This window comes from Monodelphis domestica, chromosome 3 (genome assembly GCF_027887165.1).
Source record: "Monodelphis domestica isolate mMonDom1 chromosome 3, mMonDom1.pri, whole genome shotgun sequence".
Taxonomy (NCBI): domain Eukaryota; kingdom Metazoa; phylum Chordata; class Mammalia; order Didelphimorphia; family Didelphidae; genus Monodelphis; species Monodelphis domestica.
Genome location: NC_077229.1, coordinates 21,712,259 through 21,724,349, shown reverse-complemented (window position 1 = coordinate 21,724,349; position 12,091 = coordinate 21,712,259). Strand labels below are relative to the sequence as shown.

The 12,091-nt window shown below is 42.0% G+C and overlaps 1 protein-coding gene across 3 annotated transcripts in view; it reads left to right on the top strand.

The window, feature by feature from the left end:
- Positions 1-12,091, top strand: part of NF2 (NF2, moesin-ezrin-radixin like (MERLIN) tumor suppressor) — a 128,108-nt gene that overhangs the window by 47,775 nt on the left and 68,242 nt on the right. For all 3 annotated transcript variants that reach the window (XM_056821533.1, XM_001380149.5, XM_007490518.3), the window contains exons 2-3: positions 8,329-8,454; positions 10,211-10,333. In XM_056821533.1, the coding sequence (XP_056677511.1) occupies positions 8,329-8,454; positions 10,211-10,333 (249 nt within the window). The remainder of the gene's footprint in view (positions 1-8,328; positions 8,455-10,210; positions 10,334-12,091) is intronic.

Genomic DNA, 12,091 nt, shown 5'->3' with positions numbered 1-12,091 from the left:
TTTTCTTGTCAAACAGCCGTTCATTTATGTTATGGGCTGAGTTTTGTTTTGTTTTGTTGTTCAGAAATAAAACAGGCTGTTCCCTGGGATTAAAGTGTGCTGGGGACTAGAAAACCCTTAGCTTAATGGGGAAACAGGTGTGCCTACAATCGGCCTCAAGAGTTTTATTTGTTAAAAGACATCACGGAAATGGTGCTTCACTTTATTTAAAATCACTCCTCTTATAACTCTTTGATCTCTGAGAGCCAGAGAAATAGACAGAAGAGACTGGACTGAGGGCACCTGGAATGAATGACCCTTCGCCTCAGCCTTCTTTCTGGGGAGCATCGTCTCTTTGGCTGCTTTGACTGCCTGGTAGTAAGGGCAGGATCTGGCCTTTTCCTGGTGGGGCCCAGAGGACCCTGAACCCCTTGAGTGATAGTGAAGAGAGCACCCTTTCAGGGTCGGCTTTTAGCAAAGATATCAGTCAGCATCAGCAAGCATTTATTAGCACCCATGTGTGCCAAGCATTGTGCCAAACACTGGAGATACAGAGAGGCGCAGTAAACCCTGCCCTTGAGGAGCTTCTGACAAACGAAAGAGCTTGGACTCTTGAATCTTTTGAAAAATGTTTTTCCTTTTTTGCTTAGAATCATAGACAGTCTATTATCCCCTGTTGGTGTCCTAGGGAGCGCAGGGGCACTCTTTTTCAGCGCCCAGAGGGATAGACAGCTCTGCAGTAGCCTCCTTGCCCAGAAGTTGCCACACTTACCCTGCATCCTGTCACTTCTGGGAGGCCTTCCTGTGGTGGTACTTCTTTCTTGCTTTGGAATCTTGCAGGCAGAAGTAAGCTTTGTTGGAGCACAGTGCTTTGTTCCTGGAGGAGCCTTGGTTGACTTTAACAGGGTTAGCCACAAGAGGGTAGCAGTGACTAAAGCTGAGGAAGGAGTGAGTCCTTTCTTAACGCTGGCAGGCACCAAGATGCCAGCCTTGCAGGTGGCAAGGAGATCTGGGCCAGTCCCTTTTGTTTCAGAAAGAAAACAACACACAATCTCGGGTTCTTAAGATTTTGGAATTATTGAGTTAGTTTGAGCAAGACACTCCATGTTTCTGGTTGTATTTTTCTTGATCTGGAGTAGGTGGCCTTTAAGGTCCTGCCAATTCTGATTGGTTCTAAACCCTTCCCCTTCTGATCCCTCTTGGGCCTTTGTTTGATAACTTCCTAACACGCCTTGTCACATTACAGTGCTTAGTATGCTGCATTTCTTCCCACTAGAGTGGGATAGGGACTCTATTTTATTTAACCTTGATTTTCTATATCCTTCTGGGCATTGTAAATGCTTAGTTAGAGTTGCCTTTTATCGTTGTACAAAACTCTGTCTTTTTACGCTCCATATGTAAGACTGTCTCAATTAGCATTCATTACTGGAGGGCTACAGAGTTGAAATATAAAATAATAGGACCAGTGGTTAAAACCAGTTATTTAGTGCTGAAATTTAGCATTTTTAATTTCCCATAATCACAGGGCAGAGTGAGGATTTAAAAAATATTGAACTGATGTCTCTGAAAGCTAAGAATCTCATGGACCATATTCGATTTACCCAAAGGCTTATTTCTATGTACTAATTGTTTCGATGTACTAATTGTTCTTAGCACTTTTTTTTTTTTTTAAGTTTTAATATTATTTTATTTGGTCGTTTTCATACATTATTCACTGGAAACAAAGATCGTTTTCTTTTCCTCCCCCCCCCCCCCCCCCCCCCCCGCCTTTCCCTCTCCCATAGCCGACGCATGATTCCACTGGTTATCACATGTGTTCTTGACTCGAACCCTTTTCCCTGTTGTTGGAGTTTGCATTATAGTGTTCGTTTAGAGTCTCTCCTCAGTCTTATCTCCTCCAACCCTGTGGTCGAGCAGTTGCTTTTCAGCGGTGTTTTTACTCCCACAGTTTATCCTCTGCTTGTGGGTAGTATTTTTTTTTTTAGATCCCTGCAGATTGTTCAGGGAAATTGCATTGATACTTATGGAGAAGTCCATCACCTTCGATTGTACCACAATGTATCAGTCTCTGTGTATAATGTTTTCCTGGTTCTGCTCCTTTCGCTCTGCATCACTTCCTGGAGGTTGTTCCAGTTCACATGGAATTCCTCCACTTTATTATTCCTTTTAGCACAATAATATTCCATCACCAACATATACCACAATTTGTTTAGCCATTCCCCAATTGAGGGGCATCCCCTCATTTTCCAATTTTTGGCCACCACAAAGAGCGCAGCTATGAATATTTTTGTACAAGTCTTTTTGTCCATTATCTCTTTGGGGTACAAGCCCAGCAGTGCTATGGCTGGATCAAAGGGCAGACAGTCTTTTATCGCCCTTTGGGCATAGTTCCAAATTGCCCTCCAGAATGGTTGGATCAATTCACAACTCCACCAGCAATGAATTAATGTCCCCACTTTGCCACATCCCCTCCAGCATTCATTACTTTGCATAGCTGTCATGTTAGCCAATCTGCTAGGTGTGAGATGATACCTCAGAGTTGTTTTGATTTGCATCTCTCTGATTATAAGGGATGTAGAGCACTTTTTCATGTGCTTATTAATAGTTTTGATTTCTTTGGCTGAGAATTGCCTGTTCATGTCCCTTGCCCATTTGTCAATTGGAGAATGGCTTGATTTTTTGTACAATTGATTTAGTTCTTTATAAATTTTAGTAATTAAACCCTTGTCAGAGGTTTTTATGAAGATTGTTTCCCAATTTGTTGCTACCCTTCTGATTTTGGTTACATTGGTTTTGTTTGTACAAAAACTTTTTAATTTGATGTAATCCAGATTATTTATTTTGCATTTTGTAATTCTTTCTAATTCTTGCTTGGTTTTGAAGTATTTCCCTTCCCAAAGGTCTGACATGTATACTATTCTGTGTTCGCCTAATTTTCTTATAGTTTCTTTCTTTATGTTCAAGTCATTCATCCATTTTGAATTTATCTTGGTGTAGGGTGTGAGGTGTTGATCTAAGCCTAATCTTTCCCACACTGTCCTCCAATTTTCCCAACAGTTTTTATGAAATAGTGGGTTTTTGTCCCAAAAGCTGGGATCTTTGGGTTTGTCATATACTGTCTTGCTGAGGTTGCTTGCCCCCAGTCTATTCCACTGATCCTCCTTTCTGTCTCTTAGCCAGTACCAAATTGTTTTGATGACCGCTGCTTTATAATATAGTCTGAGATCTGGGACTGCAAGACCCCCTTCCTTTGTATTTTTTTTCATTAATTCCCTGGGTATCCTTGATCTTTTGTTTTTCCAAATGAACTTTGTTATGTTTTTTTCTAAATCAGTAAAAAAAATTTTTGGGAGTTCCATGGGTATGGCACTAAATAGATAGATGAGTTTGGGTAGGATGGTCATTTTTATTATATTGGCTCGTCCTACCCATGAGCAGTTAATGTTCTTCCAATTGTTCAAGTCTAGTTTTAGTTGTGTGGAAAGTGTTTTGTAGTTGTGTTCATATAGATCCTGTGTTTGTCTCGAGAGATAGATTCCTAAGTATTTTATTTTGTCTTGGGTAATTTTGAATGGGATTTCTCTTTCTAGTTCTTGCTGCTGAGCTGTGTTGGAATTATATAGAAATGCTGATGACTTATGTGGGTTTATTTTGTATCCTGCAACTTTGCTAAAGTTGTTGATTATTTCAATTAGCTTTTTGGTTGAATCTCTAGGATTCTTTAAGTAGACCATCATGTCATCTGCAAAGAGTGATAATTTGGTCTCCTCCTTGCCTATTTTGATGCCTTCAATTTCTTTTTCTTCTCTAATTGCTACTGCTAGTGTTTCTAATACAATGTCAAATAATAGAGGTGATAATGGGCATCCTTGTTTCACTCCTGATCTTAATGGGAATGGATTTAGTTTATCCCCATTGCAGATGATATTAGCTGATGGTTTTAGATATATACTGTTTATTATTTTTAGGAATGACCCTTCTATTCCTATGCTTTCTAGTGTTTTTAGTAGGAATGGGTGTTGTATTTTATCAAAGGCTTTTTCTGCATCTATTGAGATAATCATGTGATTCTTGTTGGTTTGCTTGTTGATGTGGTCAATTATGTGGATAGTTTTCCTAATGTTGAACCAGCCCTGCATCCCTGGTATGAATCCTACTTGATCATGGTGGATGACCCTTCTAATCACTTGCTGGAGTCTTTTTGCTAGTATCCTATTTAAGATTTTTGCATCTATATTCATTAGGGAGATTGGCCTATAGTTTTCTTTCTCTGTTTTTGGCCTGCCTGGCTTTGGAATTAGTACCATGCTTGTGTCATAAAAGGAGTTTGGTAGGACTCCCTCTTTGCTTATTATGTCGAATAGTTTGTGTAATATTGGGGTTAACTGTTCTCTGAATGTTTGATAGAATTCACTGGTGAATCCATCAGGCCCTGGGGATTTTTTCTTAGGCAGTTCTTTGATGGCTTGATGGATTTCAATTTCTGATATGGGATTATTTAAGAAAACTATTTCTTCTTCTGTTAGTCTAGGCAATTTATATTTTTGTAAATATTCATCCATATCACCTAGATTGGTAAATTTATTGCCATATAGTTGGGCAAAGTAGTTTTTAATGATTGCCTTAATTTCCTCTTCATTTGAGGTGAGATCCCCCTTTTCATCCTTGATGCTATTAATTTGCCTTTCTTCTTTCCTTTTTTTAATTAAATTAACCAGTACTTTGTCTATTTTGTCTGTTTTTTCAAAGTACCAGCTTCTAGTCTTGTTTATTAGCTCAATAGTTCTGTCACTTTCTATTTTATTAATTTCTCCCTTAATTTTTAGGATCTCTAGTATGGTTTTCTTCTGGGGGTTTTTAATTTGTTCATTCTCAAGTTTTTTGATTTGCATTTCCAATTCCTTGGTCTCTGTCCTCCCTAATTTGTTAATATATGCACTCAGGGATATGAATTTTCCTCTAAGTACTGCCTTGGCTGCATCCCATAAGGTTTGAAAGGATGTTTCGCCGTTGTCATTTTCTTCAACGAAATTGTTAATTGTTTCTATGATTTCTTCTCTAACTAAATGATTTTGGAGTATCATGTTATTTAATTTCCAATTAATTTTTGATTTGGGTCTCCATGTACCCTTGCCGATCAATATTTTAATTGCCTTGTGATCTGAAAAGGCTGCAGTTAATATTTCTGCTTTTCTGCATTTAAGTGCCATGTTTCTATGACCTAGTGTATGATCTATTTTTGTGAATGTGCCATGTGGTGCTGAAAAGAAGGTGTATTCTTTTTTGTCCCTATTTATTTTTCTCCATATGTCTATTAATTCTAATTTTTCTAAGATTTCATTCACCTCTTTTACCTCTTTCTTATTTATTTTTTGATTTGATTTATCTAAATTTGATAGTGGTTGGTTCAAGTCTCCCACTAATATGGTTTTACTGTCTAATTCCTCCTTCAATTCTCCTAGTTTCTCTATTAAAAATTTGGATGCTATACCATTTGGTGCATACATGTTGATTAGTGATATTTCCTCATTGTCTATACTTCCTTTTAGCAGAATATATTTACCTTCCCTGTCCCTTTTGATCAGGTCTATTTGTACTTTGGCTTTGTCAGATATCATGATTGCAACTCCTGCCTTCTTTCTATCGGTTGAGGCCCAAAAGGTCTTACTCCAACCTTTAATTCTAACCTTGTGAGTGTCAACCCGTCTCATATGTGTTTCTTGAAGGCAACATATGGTAGGGTTTTGTGTTCTAATCCAATCTGCTATTTGTCTGCGTTTTATGGGTGAGTTCATCCCATTCACGTTCAAAGTTATGATTGTTATTTGTGGATTCGCTGGCATTTTGATGTCTTCCCCTAGTTCTGACCTTTCTTCTTTAGCTTTCTCCTTTTGAACCAGTGATTTACTTTAGGTCGGTCCCCCTAGTCCCCTCCCTTGAGATGCTTCCCTTTGTAGCCCGTCCCTTTTTATGCTCCCTTCCCCTCCCCCCTCTCCTTCCCTCCCTTTTTGTGCTCCCTCCCCCCTCCCCCTCCTTAATTTTCCTTTCTTTCTTGCCCTAATGGATAAGATAGAAATCAGGATCCCACTGGATCTAGATGTTCTTCCCTCTCAGATTTGATTTCACTGAGAGTAAGGTTTAAGTACTTCCACTTCACGCTCTCTTCCTCTCCTTCTCATATGAGAGTTCTTCCCCTCCCCTTCCCATGTGTATCTTTATATGGGAAAGTTTATTCTATTGATTCCCCCCCTATTTCTTGAAGTTAATCTTAGTATTATCACGGTTCCCCCCTCCCTTTTCCTTTTTTTGCCCCAACTTTCCCCAAATCTTCTTGATTCCCCAATCTTTCCCTATGCATGTTTCTTCTAACTACTCTTATGATGATACAATTTATGAGAGTTACACAAAACATTTTCCCCACATATTAATATATATAATTAGATGTAAATGTAGTCCTTATAGAAGAGAGTTTGACTTAAAGAGAAAGATAAGATTTATCTCCTTTTCCCTTTCTTTCATATTTACCTTTTCATGTTTCTCTTGCTTTCTGTGCTTGGATATCGAACTTTCCACAGAGCTCTGGTCTTTTCTTAGCAAATGCTTGGAAATCTTCTATTTTGTTGAATGCCCATACTTTCCCCTGGAAGTATATAGTCAGTTTTGCTGGGTAGTTGATTCTTGGTTGGAGACCCAGCTCTCTTGCCTTTCTAAATATCGTGTTCCATGCTTTGCGGTCTCTTAGTGTGTTAGCCGCTAAGTCATGTGTGATCCTTATGGGAGCCCCCTTATATCTGAAGCTCTTCTTCTTGGCTTCTTGTAGGATTTTCTCCTTTACTTGGAAACTCTTGAATTTGGCAATTACATTCCTAGGCGTTGTCTTTTGGGGATTTAGTATAGAAGGTGTTCTATGAATCCTCTCTATTTCTATTTTGCCCCCTTGCTCCAGAACGTGGGGGCAATTTTCTTTTATAATCTCCTCTAGAATAAAATCCAATTTGTTGTTTACCTCTGGTTTTTCTGGGAGACCGATGATACGGAGATTTTCTCGTCTTCCTCTGTTCTCCAGGTCCGTGACCTTCTCAGTGAGATATTTTCTGTTTTCTTCCAATTCATTAATTGTTTGGGTTTGCTTTATTGATTCTTGCTGTTTTATCATCTCACTTTCTTCGAGGTCCTTAATTCTGGTCATTAGGGACTGGATTTGCTTTTCAGCCTTGTCTGCCCTTGTATTGGCTGCTTCGAGTTCTTTTTCCAATTGAGCAGTCTTATCTGTCAGACAGCTGATCTCTTTCTCCCATTTTTCTTTCCAGAAGGTTTCCATCTTTTGGATAAGTTCCAGTTTGAGATCTTCCAGAGCTTGTTGATAGTTTCCATTTTGGGAGGCGTGTTCTGAATTTTTTTGGATTTCCTCTTCATTCTCCTCTTTCCCTTGGGTCCTTCCACCATAAAAGTTTTCAATAGTCACTTTTTTCCCTTTCTTCCTGGAGGCTTGATTTTGGGCCATGTGAGCCATCCCTTTGGTGGTTTTATTTCCCTTTCCTTTTTGGTCTGGGGTCTGGGTTATAAGAGTGGTTTTTCTGTGAATTTAGGTTGCTTCAGACTAGTTCTTCCCAGCCTCCGAGCCCAGGTATTCAGCTCCGCCCAGATAATCCGTGCGCCTTGTTCAGCGCAGCCCGCCCGAAGTCCGCTGGCTTCTCCAGTGAAAGCGCCCTGAGACGTTTTTTCCTGGCAGTCCCCAGATCCCAAGGACCCTGGAGTGCCCCCCCAGACAGAGACGCTCCCCACTCACTCGCTGTCCTGGTGAGCGCTCAGGTAGCTCACTCTGGTTTAGTGGGGGAGGTGGGGTGGGGGAAGGGCGGCTCAGTTCACTTTTCTGTGCAAGCTTTTCCTTCTTATTTTAGTGTGGAAATGTTCAAGCCCCACGTACCTTTGCCTCTGTGGGGTACTGGGGAGTCCTTCTGTTCCTCCAAAGGTGATTTTATGCTCCTTTGATGTAGTCTATTTCGTTCGGTGCTGGGGAGAGGAAACGTGCGGCGTCTAGATTGCAGCCATGATTACCCGGAAGTCGTTCTTAGCACTTTTAGAAAGTGTGTGATCTGCAAAAAAAATGTTCCTAGGAGGTTCTCACCATATTTGCATTATAGCTATTAAATCATTATACTTCAAGTGATGTTTTCCACCTTTGAACAGTACTGGTAGGAAAATTCGTTTTGTGTTCTGTGTTCACCAGCCATCTTAATTTGAGTTTTGTATTTTGAAATCCTAAAGTTAGAAAGTGATGATACAGAGAAAAGATCTTAGGACTGGCTGAACGAGAGAAGAGGCTGATTTTTGTTGATTTCATTGCAGATGAAATGGAAAGGGAAGGACCTGTTTGACTTGGTGTGCCGGACTCTGGGACTACGGGAAACCTGGTTCTTTGGACTGCAGTATACAATTAAGGACACGGTGGCCTGGCTCAAAATGGACAAAAAGGTCAGTCCCTGAGCTGGAAATGGAGAGCCAAGAGGCTAGTTTCATCCCAGCTCTTTTACTGGGCACATGCCTAGTTTTATACTTATCTGTCAGGTGAGAGTCCCCTTTATACAGACCCTCAGAGGAGAGCAAAAGGCTATCCTCCTTGGAAATCCTGCAGGTTTCCCCCTACTCACAGGTTCTCCTGCTCAAGTCATATAAACCAAGGTAAAATTAGTGCTGTCCTGGTTTGTTTATTCAGTATTGCCAGGCTGCTGATGCCTGCCTTTATATCTTTTCATCAATCAAGCCACTCATTCGCCTTTGTGAACAAAAATTCCCATTTCTTTCCCACATATCTTGTTGCAGTTTATGTGTGTAAAAGGCCATACCAGGACTTCTACTATTCTGCAGGGTTTTTAAACTTAAAAAATTTTTAAACTTAAAATCAAATTGTAATCCAAGAGAATAGAGTTCCCTTGACACCATTCAGTGCAATGACCATTTCTGTAATAGGCTTACTGGGACAGGAGAAATTGTGTTTCTCCAGCAATTTGGACACAGTCTGAAATATAAGGCCACACCTTAAAGAATTTCTCATTCCTCTCTCTTGAGGGCATTTGGGAACAGGGCCTTTTGCTTTATATCCCAAACTCTTAAAAAATGGCTGCACTAATTCTGTGCCTAACACTCTGGGAGCTTTTTAAAATTTTACTTTCAGTTTTAACCTCTAAACTGTGCACGGGCGTGTGTGTGTGTGTGTGTGCGCGCGCGCGCGTGCGCGTGCGGGCACATTTGTGTGTACAGACATACATATCTATTAATGTGATTTGACATATTGGAATCCCTTGCAGTTATAAACACAGCAAGACCGAATTCACAGCAAGGACTCTTGGAAGGTGGCTGACATGGGTGGCAATGCACTGACTCAGGGTTTATATCTAATTGGGCATTTCTCCATGGAGTCTGAGCAGGAGAATTGTACGCCCAAAAAGCTGTAGAACTTTTCTGTGGCTCCTTTTGTGATTCTAAACAAAGTGATTAAATTATGCCTGACTGCTAGGAAAATGCATGATGGATTGGGGGCATAAGGAACTATAGAGTCTACTGCTCAGAGGAAATAAATTATGACATGTTAATGGAACTTTGCAGTATGCAGTATGACATGTTTGTGTCCTGAATGCAAATGCAAGCAGATGCTTGATTAGGGGAGGTTGTAGATTGGCCAAGGGCTCTGGTTCCCAGACTAGGGCCTACAGGCCCCCAGTGTTCCCTGAAATATCTCAGGAGTTTGCTCAAGAGACAGTGGTTATGACTTCTTCTGTTCTGGCAATTACCTGCAGGTTCCAGCCCAATACATGGACTAAGGTTGAGCAGGCGAAAGCCATGTTCCAGGAGTCTTCCAATCCCTGACAGCTTGAACCAGACCTACCCACAAGCTGGCAGGTTTATTGCCATGATCTTTGACCTGGAAGACATCTTAGAGCTGTAATTGGGACAAAAGAGGACTGTTTTTTCTCTACTTTCTTCCCTTCAAAAAAAAAAAAGCCATATTCCTTGAGGTCCTAGAGACTCATTTAGCTCAGTGACAGCAGTGTGGAGTGAATATTTGGAGCAGTTTTCACAGTGTTGTGTGTACTCTGTGTTGCCAAGTCGTAGCCTTTGGGAGGCATTGTGCCTTCAGGAGAAAAAGAAATCCTCACTACCCAGAGTGAGCAGTGGTTTGGGGCCAGATCAGGCTCTCAGCTTGTTGATCTTTTGCCTTGCAATTTTTCAGGTGCTGGATCATGATGTTTCGAAGGAAGAGCCAGTTACCTTCCACTTCCTGGCCAAGTTTTATCCAGAGAATGCAGAGGAAGAGCTGGTCCAGGAGATCACCCAGCATTTATTCTTCCTTCAGGTATCCTAGTGTATCCATGCTTTCCCCTTTACCTCTGAGATCAATGTCCCTCTTAGGAGGTTTTACAGATTGCCTGTCCAATTGCAAAAATACCTGCCCCTGGAAATTAGCAGAACAAGAAGAGTCTTTACAGTCATTTTAACCTTTGAATCAAGACCACGTGGGACCATTGGAGGCCATCCAGTCCATGCCCCTCATTTAACATTGAGGCCCAGAAGCAGGTTAGAGACTTGCCCATTTGCTCCTAGTCTGTAAGTAGCAGAGTTAGGAAGCATCAGAATAAAGATGATAATGAAATCTGTGATTACTGATGAGGTGACCATAAGGGAAGGTATAAAGAGAAAGGAGAAGAGGACCCAGAACAGAGATATGGGCTATCTCCAGAGCTAAAGAGCCTGATGAGGTGGTGAATGAGGAAAGGCATCTGCTAAGAAAGAGTTAAGACCCACAGTAGGAGGAGAAGGGGGGGGCCTGACAGATAACCTCCTGGGGGAGTGAGATAAGGGATCTGCTAAGAGAAGTGAAAGGGTCCTTAACAAGTTTGGTCCAGGAATCTTGGTCTGGCTCTGTAGAGTAGTGCCTATGTGGGAGCAGAGGTGAGTGAGCACAGCCATGAGGCCAGGCTGGGGCTTGGCCCAGTGGGAGGCTGGGGCTTGGAGAGAAGTGAACAAAGTAGAGATGACTGAGTTAACAGTGGTGTCACTGTTAGAGAGAGAGGGATGGGAGTCAGGGCATTGGTCAGAGTCTAAGCCATGGTGGGTTTGGAGCTACATTGAGGAGAGGGGCAGATAGGATGGCAAGAGACCCTATGGTGAGGCACGTGGAGAATATGCCAGCATGTGACACATCCAGGAGGACTCCTTTGAGGAGGTGGCTTTGGAAGGATGAGGAAAGGTCCTCAGACAGACTGCCAGAGAAGGACATTCCCCATCCAAGTTACAGTGTGCGCAAAGATAGAAAAGGGCAGGACCTCTTGGACATACAGCAAAGAGTAGATCGGGACTGGCATGGAAGACAGAGAAGCAGAGGCTGGGGAATGACAGTGCCAGCTGGTGGTACCAGGGATGACATTAGGGCTGGGACTGCAGGGCAGATGGCCATGGGAACCACTGAAGAGTTTGGAGCAGAGGTGACAGTAGGCCACTTCTTTGTGCTTTTTTTTGTCCAGATATTTGAAATAATTGGCATGGGGATCTTCCAGTGAAGAAGAGTGGCTCCTGCTCTTCAGCATAGCATCCTAGATGACTGTCTTAGGCCCCTGCCCAGGGGCCTGGGCCTGTGTATGTGCTGATGGCAGGACCTGAGCATGGGCCTCTTTCTTTCCTGCCTAGCTTTCTAGTTCCTACCCTCAGCTACCACAAGATCTTTGTATAAAGGAGGATGCGTTTGGGAGGGGATTGGGGCTGCAGGGATAGTGGAGGTGGTATTCCTGTTAGAAAGCTATTGTGTTAGGCTGAGTGGGCATTTGTGAGGGCCAGTGATGGTGGGGATGGAGGGAATGGAGAATGGGGCCTGCCTGAGAGAGCACGTGCCAGTCCTTTGGCTAGGTGACAGGGAAAGAAGAGGCACAAAGAACATGGGAGAGATGGGCTCGGCACACCAATGGGACCAAGCAGGCAGGAGAACTTAGAAGGGAGCATGTCTCCCCTTGTGATGGGTGGAGGACTTTATTTTTAAATGCTAATGCAGCCTTTATCCTGTTCTGCCTTGCTTTGTAGTTAGTCCTGGCTTAGCTCCCTTCCTTCATATGAAGTCCAG